We start from the raw sequence: 20,390 nt of genomic DNA, 5'->3' as shown, positions 1-20,390 counted from the left end.
GTGTGATAATGATGCTTTTTTTCCCTCCTTTTTGCACTTTCATGAAGAATTCTGCCATGAGATATTTTATTACATTGAAACCCCCATGTTAAAAACTTTAAAGTTGGAAAGTTAAGCATTCACAGGTTAAAGCTATCTGTACAACATTAATCCAGTGCCCTTGAGTGTATGCATTATGATACAGTCTTTACTTAGTGGCTCACATACTATTTTTTCAAGGGGATCCTTGGCTTATTCATGATGCACACTTGCTCTCAAATCAGGTTTGTAGAGAGCTGCGTATGGTACCTGAAGGAGGGGTCAGACACGTAGGACACTCTATTCTGTTTGCCTAAGCCATGCCACACTGTATAAATTGCTGTTTATACTCACACTAACTGAGAATGCAGTATCTGCACTGTTCATGCTGGAAGTGTAGACCTATCCTGATGCAAGGTTTTCAGGAAGAAAAAGGATGGTCTCATGGTTAAGTCAGCTAAACGAAATTTTGAATTCTGTCTCTACCTCTGTCACAGAATGCTGATGTGATGCTGGGCAAGTCACATAAACCAGCATTTCCACAGGTGTCCATTTTCATATTTGTCATTTTCAAGGTGCTCTGCCGGAGACATTTGTGGTCTAATTTGCAGATGTTTGAAGCACTTGCAACCACCACTGAGACAACTGAAAGCTTTGCTCTGGATATATTACATGTTATAAATGTTACGTATTCTGAAAATTCAGTTCCTAGACCTTTCAAATTGAATACCCAAAATTAGTGAACACTTGATAATTTTGCTTTTAATCTCTGTTCTCAGTGTGTAACATAGGAACAATACTATCACTTTGCCTCACGTCGTTATAAAAATGAATTGGTTAAAATTTTTAAGAACTAAGATACTATGATGAGAATACCACAGAAGCCCATGAGAAAAATAATAGTAATGCAGTCATGGCAGGGTTGGGATTGTGGTTAGTAAATAATGCATAGGAGTAAAATAATGAATGAAGATAAAAAAGACCAGCTCCTCAGGCAGTCAGCACCATTCATTCTGGGAAAAAAATAGTATGTGATCATGTAATTAGAGCCTTGATGCTTGTCTTGATGCTTACTAGCAAGAAGGTTGTCTGTGCAATCTTACATCAACCCTAATACTGTCATTTCCTAGCTTCTGAGTTGCTTTAATTTGCAACTTTAACATTCTTTTTTTTTTTTTAATGTATAATTCTTCCATTGTTGGATATCCAGTCAGGAGATTTTGTTCCCTTAAGAGTGAGGATGTGGCAGTTTGAAGTGATGTCATCTTTGTGATGAAAGAATTGTTTGAATCAGAGTCAGAAAAAGAATTCTTTTAATTCTTCACAGGTTAATATGGCATCAGGTCCTGTGGTTGGACAAAATAATTGAAAGGCTGGTATTGCACTAGAGCTGACACACATATTCCGTAAGATACACTCCTTCATACTGGGGGCAAGGAAGTAACAAAATCACAGTTCACTGTGCTTCCAGAGGACATCACAGTGGCATAGCTATGAAACACAGAAAGCAAAAAATTAAATTTATTTTCAAAAAAATTACTTCAGTTAAAGAGCATGGCTGAGAGCACATCTGCTAGTTATAAATAAAATGCTGTAACATGTTCAGATTAGCAGAATTTTCTAGTATGTTTTTATATTTTTTATAAACTACTTCCTGTTCATTTTAGCCTATTTTGTCAAGGGTAAGATACTTTCTGTTAGGTTTCTCTGACAACCATCAAATACAATCTCCTGTGGTTTAATTAATAGGTGGTTATCAAAAATATATAGTGAAAAATAACATTTTAATTAAGGTAATAGTGTTTTTAAATGATGTATGATTTAGGCTCATAATTGGGATTTCAGCAATTTTAATCTGTAAATGTAATCCTCATCAAAGATACAAATATTAAGGAATTCTTTAAGACAAGACAGTTCTGCCAGTGTTATTGCTAAAGAATTAAATCTATTATCCCTTTTTAAGACAGTACTAGATGAAGTATGTTTACCTTTGTTGTATGTTATGGCCATAATTCCACAAATAAACATTTAAATCAAGTTGCTATTTGTGTGACATTGCTCTGATGGGATATATCTACACAGCAGCATTATTCCAAAGTAAACTATTCCGAAAAGCTACGTCTCTACTACATTCCCATTTAGGAAGAGGAATGCAAATGAGGGAAATTGAAAATGCAAATGAAGTGTCGATTTCACAAATCTCATGCCTCATTTGCATAATCTCACATGATCACATTTCTGGAAGATACTTTTTCAAAAAAAAAAAAAAAAAAAAAGCAGAGTCAGCCAGGTTCTTTAAAAATAAAAACATGTTTGAAAAACTCTTCTTCCTGAAACAAAGTAGGAAGAAGGGTTCTTTTGAAGACGGCTTTTTTTTTTCTGAAAGAACCCCATCTCTACACTGCTGTGTTTTGGGTTTTTTTTTTTTAAAGTTTCTTCTGGAAATGCAGTCATGTGAAATTATGCAAATTTGACATGAGATTTTTAAGTCAGTGCTTCATTTGCATGTTCAATTCCCTTTATTTGCATTCCTCCTTCAAAAGGGAATGTGGTGTAGACATAGTGGAAGAGATATTCTGGACTAGATAATTTTGAAAAAATGCTACACACAAAATGCATTTTGAAATAGCACTTAACTATTTTGAAATACAATGTCTACACACAACAGAGCCTATTTCAAAATAAAGCCATTGGACATCCTGGCTACGTCTACACATGAAGCCTACATCGAAGTAGCCTATTTCGATGTTGCGACATCGAAATAGCCTATTTTGATGAATAGCGTCTACACGTCCTCCAGGGCCGGCAACGTCGATGTTCATCTTCGACGTTGCTCAGCCCAACATCGAAATAGGCGCAGCGAGGGAACGTCTACACGCCCAAGTAGCACACATCAAAATAGGGATGCCAGGCACAGCTGCAGACAGGGTCAACGGGCGGACTAGCGCTTCCGGGGCAACAGCTAGCCGCTCCCTTAAAAGGCCCCTCCCAGACACCCTCAGCCTGCACAGCACGCGGTCTGAGGAGCCATAGGCACACAGACCCCGGGCGCCACAGTCATGGACCCCCAGCAGCAGCAGCAGCAGCAGCAGCAGCTAGAGGTCCACCCAGCCCTCCTGGCAGGAGCAGGGCTTGCCCTGACCCATGCCATGTGGGAGGCAGCTGAGCACCTCCTTGCCCCAGGGGAGGAGATGCCTCCAGGGCAGCAGGGCTCAACCCCTACCCCTGCAGCACCCCGCTCCACCCCCCGCCTCACACGCCGGCGGCTGTGGAGCTACCCCACCAGCATCGACTGGTGGGAGCGGCTGGTGCTTGGGGAGTGGGACGACGACCACTGGCTCAGGAACTTCAGGATGAGCCGACAGACATTCCTGGAGCTGTGCCAGTGGCTCACCCCCGCACTCAGGCACCAGGACACTGCCATGCGGCGTGCCCTCACGGTGCAGAAACGGGTCGGCATCGCTGTCTGGAAGCTGGCCACTCCGGACAGCTACCGATCTGTGGGACAGCAGTTTGGTGTCGGAAAGGCCACCGTCGGGGCTGTCTTCATGGAGGTAAGAGAACCCACAGGGGGAGGCCAGGGCAGGGCAGGGGGGCCAGAGCAGGGCAGGGCAGGGCAGGGCAAGGGCAGGGCAGGGCCAGAGCAGGGCAGGGCAGGGCCAGAGTAGGGCAGGGGGGCCAGAGCAGGGGGGCCAGAGCAGGGCAGGCCAGGGGGGCCAGAGCAGGGGGGCCAGGGCAGGACAGGGCCACGCACACCCTGCTCACCCCTCATTGGGGCTGTCCCATGTGCTTTCTCTGCAGGTTGTGCGTGCCATCAACGCCATGCTCCTGCACAGGCTCGTGAGGCTGGGGGACCCAGATGCCACCGTCGCCGCCTTTGCCACCCTGGTCTTCCCCAACTGCTTCGGGGCTCTGGATGGGACTCACATCCCCATCCGTGCCCCGCATCACAGTGGCGGACGATACCTCAATCGCAAGGGCTACCATTCTGTCGTCCTGCACGCCTTGGTGGACAGCCGGGGACGTTTCCAGGACATTTACGTGGGCTGGCCTGGCAGCACCCACGATGCCCGGGTTTTCCGGAACTCGGGCCTGTGCCGCCGGCTGGAGGCGGGGACCTACATCGCCCAGCAGGAGATCCCTCTGGGGGACACCACCATGCCCTTCTGCGTCATTGCAGATGCGGCATACCCCCTCCGGCCTTGGCTCATGCACCCCTATACGGGCCATCTCTCCGCTAGCCAGGAGCGCTTCAACGAGCGCCTGAACCACGCGCGCCAGGTGGTGGAGCGCTCATTTGGCCGCCTGAAGGGACGCTGGAGATGTCTCCTGACTCGCCTGGATGCGGGCCCCAACAACATCCCCCAGACTGTGGGTGCCTGCTGCGCCCTGCACAATTTGGTCGAGAGCAAGGGGGAGACCTTTTTCCAGGGCTGGGCTGCGGAGGCCGGCAGGGCACATGTCCAGCCACCTGCTGCCCCCAGGCGGCAGGTGGACCCCGAGGGGACCCGGGTCCGGGAGGCCCTGCGGGCCCACTTCGACCAACAGGCCGCGGGGTGAACTCTGCCCAGGCCCCCTACTGCCCGCCCCTTCCTCCCCCACACTCCTGCCCCAACGCCCACACCATGGAGCACCCCACCGCCCCCCCCTCCCACTTGTCCTGGACAAATGACAGCACGAACTTGTGGCTGAACGTAAATTTTTTTTTTTCTGGCCGAACCGTTTTTTTTGGGTGTAAATAAATATGTGAACCACAAACAGAAAACTAAGTACAAACGTTCAACCAAAGCAATATGTACAAAAATAAAACAATCCAAAGAAACAACTGTGTGCCATACATAATAAAAAGAAAACCAGGGAGGAGAAAGGGGAGAACTATTTACATGGGGGGGACGGGGCAAACGGGGGGACCAAAAAAACAGGGTCCAACTATATACAAGGGGGGGGCCACGTCCCGGGCTCCTCGCCCCTATAGCCCGGCACTGGGCGTGCCCAGCCGGGAGCCCCGCCGCGCTCGCAGCCTGGTCCGCGGCTGGGTGGGAGCGGGCTGGACCCGAAGGTATGGGGGCCGGCGAGTTTCAGGTGGCTCCAGGGGTCTCTCGGCGCTCTGGCCCTCGCGGGTGGGTGGTGGGGCGACGGCGGACGGGCCGGCGACGGGCGGAGCAGCTGGTGGTGGGGCTGCAGGAGCGGGCAAGGCGGGTGATGGGTCGGCCGGCGCGGCATGGGGGGCCAGGTAGTCCACCAGGCGGTTAAATGTCTGCATATAGGCCCCCCATGCCTCCTGGCGTCAGGCCAGCGCCCGCCCCTGCAGCTGGAGGTGCTGCTCCGATACCTCCAGCTGCCGGCGGAGGATGGCCAGCAGCTGGGGGTCCGTCGCCATCGACAGTTGTAGGCGCGGGGTCCACCGTCTAGCCTGCCGCAGGGCCGGTCGTTCCTCGGCCGAGGGGCTGCCCTGGAGCGATGGTCCCGGAGGGCTCTCCGGGACAACTGAGGCCTCGCCGGCGCTCTCTTCCGGTCCTTCTGATGGTGCAGGTGCAGGACACAGGAAAGGAGGGGGGAAAGAAGAATGGAGACAGGCGTTAGTGTGGGCCCCAAGCCGTGGCCTCTGTCCCCCCCGCCCTGTGCTGCAGGTTCCCCATCCCCGTCCCCGGGAGATGCTGCTGTGATGGATGGGGTTCAGGGGTCCCCCTGCCCTGCAGCCCGTCCCCTGGTGGGAGCGACTCTCACTTCACCCCGCAGGGTCTGAGAGCAGGAGAGGTTTCTTAGGCCACAGATGCCCAGTTTCTGCCAGGAGTGACAGCACCAGCTGTCGGAAGAGACAGTCCTTCCAACCCGTCGTGGGGAGAAGACCCCAAGGGGGGCCCCTCTGGGATGCAGCTTTCCCCCTCCTCAGGCTGGCTGCCTTCCAGCTCTCCCTTCCCCTTGCCTCTACCTGTGGCCCCCGCCCTCGCCCCCCAATTCCAAGCCAGCTCGGCTCCTCCCTCGTGTTTGTTCAGGGCAGAGGTGTCACCTGCCAGCTGTAGCGCCAGGATCCTCCTTTGGCCCTGGGAGCTCTTCGGCTCTTGTGGCTCATATGTAGCCTGAGTCTCCCTTTGGCACTCCCCCCACTCCATCACATGCTGCTGCTGCGGGGTGTCCCACCCCCTCCGCCCGGGGGCCCCTCGAGGTTCCGCTCCCCCCTGGCCCGGGGATGGGGCATGGCACTGTCATGCGGGGTGTGGGGGGGCAGGGGCTGATGGCTGCAGTGCTGTGAGGGCCATGGCCCTGGTGTCCTTGGGGCCATGGCCATGTGAGCATGTGGGGGGCCCTGGATACATCTCTGTTACCCCCCGCCCCTCAAGCCCAGGGGTGTCCACCAGAGAGGGGTACCTACCTGTCGGTCCGCTCCCATGGTCCGGAGATCCCCGGGGGTCGGAGGCCCTGCTGCTGCTCTGGGATGGCAGGAGGAGGATCTGCAGGCTGGATTCTGCGGAGGAGGAGCCCCCCTCCTCCTCCTCCTCCTCCTCCTCCTGCCGCGATGTCCCGGGGATGGCCTCCGGGGGGGGGCCCCCGGGGTGCGGGGCTTGCCTCCGGGGCGGACTCCGGCTGCAGGGCCTGCTCGGGCTCGTCAGCCGAGGTGTCAAGGGTGGCCGGAGGGGAGGAGGTGTGCCGGGAGCCCAGGATGTCCCTGAGCTCCCTGTAAAAGGGGCAAGTGACGGGGGCGGCCCCAGATCGGCTGGCCGCATCCCGGGCCCGGGCGTAACCCTGCCGCAGCTCCTTCACCTTACTCCTCACATGATCAGGAGTGTGGGCAGGGTGACCCCGGGCAGCCAGGCCATCGGCCAGCCGAGCGAACGCATCCGCGTTCCGCCTCTTGCTCCCCATTACCTGGAGCACCTCCTCCTTGCTTCAGAGCCCCAGCAGGTCCCGCAGCTCGGCCTCCGTCCAGGAGGGGCCCCGCTGCCGCTTCCCAGCCTGGCTGGCCCCTGGCTGGGCTGGCTGCCCTGGCTCCCCTTGGGGGGGGTCCCCTGGGGGCGCTGGGGGGGCTGCCGGCTAGCCATCACCGCTCTCAGGAGCTGAGGGTGCTGCAAGCTGCCCGCGTGTGCAGGCTGCAGCCTGCACGTTGCCTCAGCTTCCTGCAGAGGCAGGGAGGGGGAGGGGACCTTTAAGGGGCCGCTCCACGCGGCCACCAGTGATCTGAGGGGCTGGAGAGAGCGTCTCTCAACCCCCCAGCTGATGGTCGCCATGGAGGACCCGCCAATTTCGACGTTGCGGGATGCGGATCGTCTACACTGTCCCTACTTCGACGTTGAACGTTGAAGTAGGGCGCTATTCCTATCCCCTCATGGGGTTAGCGACTTCGACGTCTCGCCGCCTCACGTCGAAGTTAACTTCGAAATAGCGCCCGACGCGTGTAGCCACGACGGGCGCTATTTCGAAGTTAGTGCCGCTACTTCGAAGTAGCGTGCACGTGTAGACACCGCTCCTATGGCTTATTTCAGAATAGGCTCTATTTCCTGCCTAAAGGGCCCCTATTTTGAAATAGGCATTCCTTATGCGAAATAAAATAACCACTGTTTTGAAATTATTTTGAAATAGTGGTTGCACTGTGTAGACACTAGCAAGTTATTCAAAGTAACTTTGCTCTGTAGACATACCCACATAGTCCCCACAGCTCATATACCCAAGCAGTCAGTTAAGACAAGCTTCTAGGCAAAACTCTGATTTACTTCCATGAGAGTAGGATTGGGCCTGACATAGATTTTCATTTTTTTTCTGTTTTGTATCCATGGAGACCAATTTTGAAGAAGGAAAAAATGCAAAACTTTATCCCACAGGCAAAAAAGGCCACTTTTCTCAGCCTGCACTGGTGTCAGTCTTCTGGATATTTTCTCTTCAGTAGCTACAGGTGGTCAAACATTAATAATGATGTTTTATAACATTGCTGTGCCGGTTGATGGTGATGGTTTCCTCTAAAAATTAGATGGGAAAATGGGGTTGGGGCGGTCAGCCACTAATGATATTTAAAATTAAACCAAGGACATAAAAATGTAGTTTGTTCTGAAAATCAAACCCTTGGTTTTCAAATAAGATAGTTATGAAGATAACTATTATGTATGTTAATGCATTTGAGTTTTTCTTTGTTATACAGCTGTTTTCCACCATCTATCATCAAAAGGGGACGTATTCCTGCCTCCACCCTCCCCTCTGTTATTGAAAGTGATGAAAATATAAATGACATATATTTGGATGTGAATCAAAATACAAGATTTTTGAGTGCAGAAGATAATTACCAGGTAAGAAAGTTACATTTGAAAAAAAAAGTATCCCAGTTTTGTGCTGTAAATGACAATGGAAGATCAAACATAAATTTCTTATTATCTGTAAATGTAGTTTTTCAAAAGCAACTTGTTACTACAGAACATTTTTTTCTTTTTGCGTTAAAAATAATCTGCTTCTTATTCTTTTGTAGTTATATTGGTGTCTATTGGGTAAAAAGTGTACATCGTTTCAGTTACATCTACACTAGAGCGTTTTGTAGACAAAATTGGGGTTTTGTCGACAAAACTTGCAGAGCATCTACACACAAAATGCATTTTGTCAACAGAAACTGTTGACAAAAAGGTTGCATAGATGCTCCTCAGGGCCCTTTTGTTGACAGAGTGGATCAAAAGATCAATCCACTTTTATGTATAGATGAGATCTGTTGATAGAATTTTTCTCATAACATCTCTTCCAACAGTAACCTCTACAAACAGATGCTTCTAGTGTACCCGTAGCCTTCCATTTGAACTTTTGTTTTTTCAAGTGCGTAGCTGATCTATTAAATTTACTAATCCTATTTTTGTCTATAAAAAGGAAAAGTAGCTGTGTAAAGAAAAAACCATGGATGTATCTCCCTCTCTCTTCTCCAAAGGAATGTTAGTCTATGGCTATGTCTACACTTACGGTGGTGTGTAGGGTAGAGAAACAGCATGCTGCCCTAATACAGGTGTAAGTAAATATCAGTGTAGATGGTGGGGTACTGCTTAGGCAAGTAAAGAAAAAATGCTCCAGAACCTTAGGGTATGTACCCTACACAGCTATCTAAATACCCAAGCAGTGCTTTCTACATTTATCCTGCTATTTTTAACAGTGTAATGTCCCACTTCCAGAGCCTTTTCCCACTGCAGTAAAAGACAGCAAGGCACTAGGAGCAGGGAGATGCCAGGGCCTTTCCCTGCTGCTTCCCCCTGCCAGAGGCTTTCCCTGACACTTGTAGCTATGCACTGCCCTTTATCACTACACCTACCTGCCTTTTATAGCCGCACTCACCCTGTGTGCTGCTGCAGATGTGGACAAGGCCTGTGTCAGAAGCCTAGAATGCTGGAGACAGTGAAAAGGGACAGAAGCTGTTACAAGCATAACTGAGGTATTGGTTGCTTAGTGTATCGCCTGGATCAGCATCACTGGGCTTTGCAGTTTATTACTCTCCAACCTTTCAATTCTCACCCATTTTTAATAATTACACAAACACAACAGCACAAGCTTGAAGCTGCGTGTGTGTGTGTGTGTGTGTGTGTATGTGTGTGTTTTCTGTATTTCAGTTACAGTGCAGAGGTTATTTGGAAACACAGCTACTTGAGGGAAAAAAACTTCCAAAACTAGACATGTAGGCCAATATTTCTAAGAATATCTTAAGTTAGTTTCTATCCATATTTAGGCACCTAAACAAGTCTCTTGTTTTTCAAAAACATTCTGTACCCTTCTGCTCCAGTGTGCTTCAGAGCCTAGCTTTAGACACCCTAACTTTAGACATTTTTCAAAAAATGATATTCCTAATATGATGAACAGAGAGGAAGAAACTTTCGAGCAAACAAATTGCAGGTAGAACGTAAGCCATCGGACGTTAACCATATTAGTGGAAGTAGAAAATAGCAGTGTAAAGTGTCTTTGAGGGTCACATTGTCTATTGAGAATTCCATTAACTTAAATAGCAGAGTAATAAATACTTTGCACTTATATAGTGTGCATACATCTTGAGTTTTCAAATAGTGACACGTGTTGTCAGTTACACTTATACAAATCAGGAGCAAATGACAACAAGATTTCGCCTCTGACAACTTTCAAAACATGAGAAAAGGATTGGAGTTCATGACAGTCACATTATCTATCCAACATAAACAAAACTTTTTAGGAAGTAGAGCCTCATTTAAAAGTTTGACAATGATTAGCTTACTGGTTACCAGAACAAGGAGCAATGGTCTGAAGTTACAGAGATGTAGGTTGGCTATTAGGAAAAAGTATTTCACCAGGAGGATGGTGAAGCACTGGAGTACATTACCAAGAAAGGTGGTAGAATCTCCATCCCTAGAGGTTTTTAAATACCAGTTTGATATAATCATGGCTGGGGTGATTTAGTGGGGCTTGATCCTGCTTTAGGCAGGGGGCTGGACTAGATGACCTACTGAGGTCCCATGCAGCCCTAAAATTCTATGATTCTGTTATGCTGAGATTGCTGCATATTGTGCTGACCAATATTGTTTCCTTGTACTCTCCTGTCCATCTGTCTATATCCAAATGTTGTCTCTTGTTCTGTACTTAGATTGTAAGTAGGCCTTGGCAGAATTAGATTTTTGTATTTTTTTATCAGTAGGTCATATTGGTTTTTAACTATTTGTTTTAATTTTTACCAGATTTACAACTTAAATGTTCATAGGTATAGAAATAGATGCCCACTGAGTAAAAAGTCTCTACTAATTACTGTGTAGAAAGTCTTCTGATTCTTAATTACTCCTGGGGAAGTTCCATACCCCTGTGCATGTGCGGAATTCGTGTCCCCATGGATTTCTTTGCTTCTCCTCTGCAGAAGAATGACTTTCTGAAGGGGAAGCCATGGGAAGTGATAAGAGTGGTCACTCGCCCCCCCTGCAATGTGAGCGCATTGTTTTGGGTACCTGGAACAGCTGGTAGAGATATAAATCTTGGGTATGGGGGGCGCGGGATGTGGGGCTGGGGATGCCTCAGCTTGTGGCTCGTACCCTGTGCCAGGCTCAGCAGGAATTCCCAGCTGGGTTTTGGTGAACAGCACTTATCTTCCTCTGAAAAGAGTGGCATGGGCCAGGTCACATCCACCCTAGAAACTTACCCTGACTGTATGAAAATCTGCACCTCTTCTCCTGGTCCTCTAGCCTCTGTTTGCCAGAAACTGGGAATGGGCAACAGTGGATGGATCACTTGATGATTAGTTGTTCTGTTCATTCCTTCCAGGACACCTGCCTTGGCCACTGTTGAAAGACAGGATACTGGCCTAGATGGACCTTTGGTCTGAACCAGTATAAAGGTTATTATGTTCATCCTGGACTTAAGTCATGGGTGCTCAGACCGTTATTTAATGACTTTGAAATTCAGTAGTCAAACTTTGACCATTAAACCACAAATTACCAACACCATATGTCAAAATATACAAACTAAATACCATTGACTCAATTTCTCATGAGTTCACAAGAAACATTTTTCTTACTTTGTCTGTGTGTAAATTTTTATTATCATCAATGGAAATACTTTTCCTCTGTTTGCATTTGGATTTTGATGTATACCAGCGTTTACTGATAAAATTACAGTTGAATTATAAGATCCTTTGGACAGGAGCTATGTGTTTGTTCTGTGTTGGTATAGTACCTAACACAGTTGGGCAGTGGTGTCTAGTTAGGGCTCCTAGGCACTATAGTAATACAGAGAAATAATATGACTTCTGTTGTATTAGGTGCACTACAGAGCACAAGAAATCCTAAATCCAGCTCTTAAACATTTACCACAGTTCTCCCATGAATATGGACTATGAAATAAGGATAAAGAGTGAACTTTCTTTTCTCCCATATCTTTGTGTGTAGTGTAATTAGAGTATGGAAAAGGATGAGAAAGAAATCCATTACCATGGAATTTAGTCTCACATAGTTGGTGCTGACCTCAAAGGGAAAAAAGCAGCAGCCTCCTTAATAGCTGAACTCAGTCACAAAGATATGACAAAGATGACACTATGCAAGCAGGGTTATAAATCCTATTATAAGCAATCAGAAAATACCTTTCATTAAGATACACCGTGTTCCATAGCCAAATAGCAACTCAATTAGTGTTTAATTAATTAAAATAAAAATATTTCCCTTTGTAGAGATCCTTGATTATGCTTGTTTGTTACATTTTAAAAGGGAATTTCATGTATGTAGGACCAGATCTTCAGCCGCTGTAAACTGGCATAATTTTGTCAAAATTACCCCAGACTTGTTGGTGGAATGATGCCTTGAAAATAAAATATGTTTCTTATGTAGTACGTGTATTTTATATAAATTAAGATATTTAATGTCTTAGTATGACAAGCTTTATATTAGCAAGAGGTGCATGGAAATCTGAAAACATGAGTGTAGAAACAAGTTGTAAATAGCATCCTAGTGAAAAAAAAGGGAGGAACCGGTACTCAGCCAGCTCCCTGCCCCAACTCCAGCCAGTCCCAAAGCTGGGGCTGCCAAGGTGCTAGTACTCAGTAGGAGGAAGTATTGACACAAAAAAAAAATACTAAAGTGGAACAATGTGTTGAAACTCTGTATTTCTACAAATACAGGTAGTTAACTAGAAAGTAAAAGACGTGTGCTAGAAGCATAAATGTTGTTTGGACTGCTGCTTTAATTTTCTCCTATGATTCCTGGCATAGAAACCATTCTAATTGTGAATTCTGGTCTGTCACAAAAAGGGCAAAGAAGCCGAGAGAGTCAGGGACAAGTAGGAGAGTACATGAGACAGATATTGAGAAAAATGGAATGGTAGGAAACAGACGTAGGAGTCAGTCTGAGGGCAGTCTGGTTCATAAATGAAATGTAAAATGTCATAAGCAGCTAAATGACCTGTGCTTGAACCATTCTTTTCTCTTGGCTGAAATCTCAGGTGAAAAATGTGATGCCTATTAATAGGGAATGCAAACCGGATCGAAAGATAAAAGGTGGGGGTTATATGCATGTGTGGGAGAGTGGGTGGGAGAGAGAGAGAGACAGAGAGTACTTTTTTATAGATATCTGTATTGATTGCCATGAAAGACAAAACGGTGATGATAAATTGCTGAAGAATCCTCTTTATTTCACATACATGTTAGCATCTTCAGAAGTATATTGCTACAGGTGGTCATTTTTTTCCACCATGGGACACGTTTTGTCTCTTTGCTTTAAAGAAATACTGGATTTAATTTGAATAGGCATGCAATACTCATTTGATGAAAGCAACCAAAAAGAATGCTGGAAGTCAATCTTTGATATTCCCTGATCCAGTAGATTATTACCAATCTGTGGTTTTTAATATCATAATTTACGAAGTCTAGATAACTTTTTTCCCATTTTTAAGCCATGTATCTAGCTCGATGGAAATTTGCGTTTAAAACATTCAAGAGGTAAACTGGAGAAATATTGTTCTATACCAGTATTTCCCAAACCTCTTTGGTTACCTTTTGGGCTTGGAATATATTGAAAGAACACATACATTCTGGTGGGGGGTGGGAGGGAAGGGGAGGACTTCATACCAAAAAATAGCTGCACGTAATGCTCAAAAGTTCATTTAAAATAGTTTATTTTTAGGATGTCTTTTATTTTACAAAGAATGAAAAATAACAAGGAAATCATCTGAATGAACAACTAAAGTCTTTCAGATAGGTGGCTGGTTAGCAACCCTATAATGAAGTATGAAAATTAAAAATTAAGTACAAACCCAAAGCAGAATATCAATATAACATCCAACAGCAGGATAGTTAGTGTCATTCTTTTGTATAAAAATAGCACAATGTCCTTCTTAAAGATTAAAAAACATTTTTGTGAAAAAGAAACACAAAACAAATTAGTTATAGAAAACATTTTAAATTTTGTGTTATAAATTTATTTTTACAGAAAGCTACTAGAAAATAAAAATAAGGTTGGACAGTTTTTAATGAGAAGAGTGTTTTTGCATGTTTTGATCACAAATCCACTTAATATTAGGAACAGTGCTGGAGAGTTGGTTCTTCATATCTGGTGCAGCATCATGTGATTTTTCTGAACCCATCCCATGCCAAAAAAACTGAATTGACTCTCATTATTTTGGCACAAGTCACATAATAACAACTATACTATTATGAATGCATTATAAATATTAATATACCTACAATCTAAACACTATTAAAATACCTTAGTATTTTTATATACGCATAATTTTATATTTAATATTTTAGAAGGCAAAATATCACTAGCATCAAATTTTTTTCACAGAACACCTATTCACATTGTACAGAGCACAGTTTGGGAAATGCCATTCTATACCACATCAATTTAAGATCCTCCAATTTACAGCTAAGGTTCTCAAACCATTTTACAAAGAATATATCCTTATTTCACCATCAAAGAATAGTATTTAAAAGTTCAAAATCAAGGAACTGGTTAATTTGATAAGACTCCTCTGGTAACAAGGTCTTGGGTTTATTCTTTTGCAATAAAAGTAGTCTAATAATTCTTTTAGTGATTTTGATGTTTATCAGCGTTTACTGATAAAATTACATTTCTAAGTACAGTCATACCCCGAGATACACCCATTCGGGTTATGAGAATTCAGGTTTACAAGGAGTTTGATTTAAAACCCCTAGCTCATCTTACAAGGCATTTCCTCGAATTTACAAGGACTGATTTCCATTGTGTGCGTCTCAGCGGGACGCGGACACCTTGCTGTGGGAGAAAGGCTGCAGCTCCTGGCAACGGCTGCCCGCAGCTGCATCCCATCTGGTGCATCTCTCCGCAGCGCCCGACAGCTGTTTCCCAGAGCCCCCAGCCCAGCCTTTACCTGTGGCTGGTCTGGGTCTCTGCCTGAGCTCTGCAGCTGCGGCGCGCCCCAGCCTAGCTGGTGGCCGCAGGCTCCCAGGTGCTTCTGCGAAACGTGGCTGCTGGGTGCGCAGCCCATCCCAACTCTGCCCCTGCTGCTTGCTCTCCGGGCAGCTAGGGGGCTGCCGCTGCCCACCCTCCGCAGCTGTGCCTTGGGCACCACTTGCCGCCTGTGGTGTTCCTTTGCATTTAGCTCCTTGGCCGCTGGTGGCAGGGCTTCTCTGCTGCACAGCCCTGCACGAGTGAGGCATCGCCCCTTGCCAGTTGGGGGCCTCCTGTGCCTGCCTAACTCCCCGCACAGCTAGCCCCTGACGCTGCCCCCTCCCCACTTAACCTGAGCTGTGCTCAGGCCGGGCTGCCTCCCTGTGCCTCCCCGTGCCCTGCTCTGCCCTGCTCGCCCCCTTGCACCAGCCTCATTTCTGCAGCCACGGGCAGCTACCCGGCTTTGCACCCCCCTCCCAGACGCCCTTCGATTTCTGTTCCCCTGTCTCTGCGGGTAAACAGACATATTGTAGAGTAATTAATGAAGGGAAAATGCCTTGTTAGGTTGTGTTATGATAACTAATGTTAACTATTGAAGTAACTGTGTTCATTTTAATGGGATTTGTTTTTGTTTTTGTGTAAATGGATGTAAAATTTGGGGCTCAGGAAAGCGTAAAGTTTTTTCCCATTGAAATTAATGGTAATTACATTTTCGACTTAGAATTTGCCCTAAGAGGAATTTTTCAGGAACGAATTACCCTCGTAAGGCAGGGGAAGACTGTACTTTCTTGGCCTTCTTTTGATTACATGATTTTTTCATGGGGGAAAAAACAGTTTTCTGAACAAAGTAGAGTTCAGAATTTGATAAGTCATCCATTTTTATGTGTATGCCCTTTTAGGTAAGGAAAAGACAAAAGTCTTGATTATATCTTTGTCATTTGTTCAAACCATAGTTCTACCGAATTGTTTTCAGAAGATGATGATCCTGAGTTGGTATTTCTTTGTAGCTTTGCCAACTAAAAATCACAATTAATTTATTTTACTCATATGTTAACCTGTGACACCGCACTTCTGGTTTTGTCTCTGTACTGGATGGAGGGCAAAACTTAGAAAAAGCAGTACTGTCCAGCTTTAAACTGAATGACTGGCCTGCTTAGGCACTAGGTTGCCTCTGGAGCCTTTCCTTGGTGCTTTCCTCTCTCCCCACCAAACCCACTCGGATTGATGAGAAGAGAATTTTTCTCATCCAGATTGCAAAGATGTTTAACCACTGAGTATTAAATGTATTTATAGGCCTTTTTTACTACAGTATCCATAAATCATGTGACTACCGTTTTTTGACCATCTTCCTTCTCAGCTACTTCAGGTTTAGCCTCTCTAATAGTGCTCTTTTCTTACCCATCTAGAATAATGCTGCTGAAAGTTATCATCTGACTTTGTCTATTGATTCAGCCACATCCACACCCTTCTCAACATATTTCTATTTATTCCAGTTTTGCCATACTAAGGACTTATTGACCTTGCCATTAAGACCCCACATAATTCCACCTTCACCCAACTATTCAAATTTAGCTATGTCTATGCTACCATTGTTTCAAATTTAGGGGGCACTACGGCTGATATTCTTACTCCAATAACCTGAGTAGGATTAGCAGGATGTTCAAATGTAAGTGTTCTATTTCAATAGTTTCTGTTTAAAACAGTCTTATTGGCCTCCAGAGGAGTCCCACATGTATCCCACAATGCCTGTAGTGGGCGGAATGGCTGTCCACGGACTTGGAGGGGGAGGAACCCCTCCAGAAGCCGTTTTGGACTGAGCCTGACCCTTCCCAGTCACCTGACTGGAAGTCAGGAGGTGGGGACAGGACTGTAAAAGCCCAACCTTAGAGGAACTGGTGGGGCTGCTCTGGGCTCCCTGCCTGGGAGACTGACTGCCAGCAGAAGGCCACCAACTGGATGAGACCACCAGGACCTCTGCTGGTCCTGGCACCCCTGGCACCCCCTCGGAACTGGCCTGATCCAGAAGACCAGCCTGACTCCAAGGCCTAAATGGAGCTCCAGCCTCGGGCTGCACCCCAAGCTGGGCTGAGGCAGCAGGACCTACTGGCCGCAGAGGCCTGGATTGGGCCACCCGGACCCCAGCTGGACCTGGAACCCTGTGAGGTCCCGAGAGCCCAACCAGACACCCAGGTATGCACAGAGGGGGAGAATGGAAGTAGCCCAGGTTGTAGAGAGGACCATGACAGGACCTTGGGCAGTGTGTTGCAGTCTGGATCCCCGCTGACCCCCACAGCAGACCACTTTACTGCACAGGACCCTGGGCTTGGACACAGTGGAGTTGGGGGGCCCACATCCCCCCTGCCACACACCTACCAGGTGGCAGTCTTCCCCTCCCCACTAACTCAGGCCAGCTGCTTGCATCCCTTCTGACCCAGGAGACAGATTGTTGATGGGCTCTGTTGTGGAACTGTGGTGTTTGCTACCCTGCCCTGAGCTAGGGCCTGGGCCTTCTATGAACTGTGGTGTTTGCTGCTGCGCCCTGAGCTAGGGCCTGGACTCTCTTTTGTGAGACCTAAGCTAATTTCCCACAGCGCCTGCCTCAGGCAAGGCCAGCCTATTGACTGTCGCCTCTCACCCACCTGAGGCAAGGTGGGAAGCCCAGAACTATTGACTTGGGAGTTGTCATCGTACCCTGGCAGTGGGGCAGAATGGCTGCTCGCTGACCTGGAGTGGGAGGAACCACTCCAGGAGCTCCAAACTGGCTACATGCCCCACCGTTGTCTATTCTGGCCAGTTGCATCTCCGATGCTCTCCAGGTGCACAGGAAGTAAGGTAACAAGAGGCCTGTGAATTTAAGATTTCGGGGGCTGGCTGTCACTGGGGGGTAAGTCTCCTGAAAAAAGGGCCATTTGCTTTCCATGGGAGGGGAGCGAGGGCAATGTAATGTGGGAAGAGGACATCACATACCCACAACCACTTGCAGGGCATTTTTTTTCCCATACTGCACCAGCAAAAAAAACTCAGAATGCTAGGGGGCTGAGGGAACCATGAAATAGGTTCCCACAATGCACTGCTGTAAGAGTCGATGTTTGACGATTTAGTATGGCAGCGCTAACTCGACTTTACTGGGACTTTGTGAGGAAGTGAGGATACTCAAATTCGAATTTATGAAACCCAGGATTACAAAATCGATTTTAATAAAATCGAAGTTATCTCATAGTGTAGACGTAGCCTTAGTCTCCTCACGGCCTGCTCGTTGCAAAGATGACGCAGCCTTCATGATCAACTTACTTCCCATATGTGGGGGGGGGTTTGTTTGTTTGTTTGTCCGTTTGTTTGTTTGTTTGTCCGTCCGTTTGTTTGTTTGTCCATATACACAGAATGCCCTCCCAATTATTGGCTAACACTATTCTATCCCCTCCTCATTTAGCTACTTCTCTAAGATCTACTTATTACACCTTTACTTCAAAAAGTGAGTGAAAAATAGATATTTAAAGAACTTGCCCATCATTACATGCATATCCCTCAACTATATAATCATACCATCTTTCTACTGTACCAGTGTCCTTCCTCCAAATCCACTGTTATATCTTACTGACACTTATCATATCACATCTAAAACCAGACCCTAATCCTGCAATCCTGCTATTAGTTCAATGGGGACTGTTCATGGTGCATAAATATGTACCCAGATGAACTAAAACCTTAGATTATAAGCACTTCAGGCTGCTTCCCAATTTTCTAGGCATTTTCTTTAAATGCCTAGGAAAAGACAAGGGTGGAGGAGGGTAGGGGGATTTGATAGCAGCCTTAATTACCTAAGGGGATTTCCAAAGAGGAAGGAGAGAGCCTGTTCTCAGTGGTGAGTGATGACAGAGCAAGGAGCAATGGTCTCAAGTTGCAATGGGGGAGGTCTAGGTTGGATGTTAGGAAGAATTTCACTAGGGTGGTGAAGCACTGGAATGGGTTACCTAAGGAGGTGATGGAATCTCCATCCCTAGAGGTCTTTAAGTCTTTAAGTTCAACCTTGACAAAGTCCTGACTGGGATGATTTAGCTGGGATTGGTCCTGTTTTCAGCTGGGGATTGGACTCGATAACCTCCAGTGGCCTCTTCCAACTCTATGAGTCTACAATTCTAAGAGGAGTCGAAGTAGTGGGCTTACCACTTTCCAGTGCACCACCAGGCACCTGAGACTTAGGAGAAATAGTGAAAATGTATGAGTAAAGCATAGCAGAATTGCGCTTAGCATGCCCTGATTGAGGGGGTCCCCCTAACTTAAACCTACCTTGTTAAACAGGTTGAAGGTGAAGCCAAGCCCTAACCTACTGAAGATGAGATAAGGTAGTGGTAGGACTTCCTGCCTGATGGGATGAACTCCTATGGCTTTTCTACACTTTCAGCACTGCATTAGTACAGCTGCACTGCAGTGGTTCAGCTGTGTGTCATAGCACTTAGTGAAGATGCTACCTGTACCTACAAGAAAGCGTCCCCATCAGTGCAGGTGCTCCACTTCCCCACAAGGTGGTAGATACATTGATGGGAGAAAACCTCCCATTAACACAATGTTGTCTACACTGGGTTTTAGGTCTTGTAACTACATCATTCAGGGATGCCTTGTCCCAGGGCTATATGGTTATACTGACATAAGTTGCCAGTGTAGACCAAGCCTTAGACACCATTTTACCCTCCTCTCTCCAAAAAGCAAAACTAGTTGTATTCAGTTGGGTGTTCTTGTTTCTGTGCAATGGTTACTAGACCTGAAATCATTGGTAAGCAGGTCAAGAGCCTATGCCTTTGACTTGATGTGGGGAGAGTGTTGCAGTGAAAGACAATAAAGAGGAAGCAGCATAGAGGTTTGCTGCTACCTAGTAAGATCACTAAGTGCTTGGCAGAACTTCAGAATGCAGTATGCAGCAGCAGCAAAAGGGCAGATGAGCAGCCCCAGAGGTGGTAGTGATCGGCCCTTCAGTGCCAGAGGGAGTAACAGCAGTGAGCCAATCGCAGCATTGGAGACTTTGCTTGGTGTCTCTGCTCCTTTTGCAGGAGTGGGTGATGTGTCCATGTGAATGCAACTCAGAACTTTGTCTTCACTCACTAAGGCCAGCCAACAGTGGATGGGGTGCAGTGTAAGGAAAGGGGAGTGGTGTGGTGAATGGACATTTGTTCATCAGACTTTCACCCCAGAAGGCGTGGCATTAAGGCAAAGGACACTGCCTAAGTTACTGTGGGGTGGGTGATTGCTTATGGCTCCAGGCTCCAGATACAGGATTGTGGTGTTCTCCCAAATTAATTCAGGGTTCCTTTCCTCTTTTAACAAAAGCTTTCTTTTGTTATAGCCAACGATGTTGTGGGAGGGGAATTATCACCTCCTTAGAGGTGCCTGGGGTGGAGTTTAGTTTACTGGGTGGGGCCTCAAAATGATTCTGTCTTTTGTATAGAGGAAGCCTACATATTGGACCTGGCACCTCTTGCTGCTGACTCCACCTTACACTACTAAGCTGCCTTCTCTTTTGACTTAAGGCCACATCAGCTGTTCAACAGTGGA

General features: G+C 46.7%; 1 protein-coding gene across 1 annotated transcript in view; it reads left to right on the top strand.

Annotated features, from left to right (window-relative positions):
• Window positions 1–20,390, top strand: part of ADGB (androglobin) — a 224,364-nt gene that overhangs the window by 87,203 nt on the left and 116,771 nt on the right. The window contains 1 exon segment of the mRNA XM_074988710.1: window positions 8,150–8,294. Coding sequence (XP_074844811.1) covers window positions 8,150–8,294 — 145 coding nt within the window.

Source organism: Carettochelys insculpta, chromosome 3, assembly GCF_033958435.1.
Source record: "Carettochelys insculpta isolate YL-2023 chromosome 3, ASM3395843v1, whole genome shotgun sequence".
NCBI lineage: Eukaryota > Metazoa > Chordata > Testudines > Carettochelyidae > Carettochelys > Carettochelys insculpta.
This window is presented reverse-complemented; position numbering and strand designations above follow the sequence as displayed.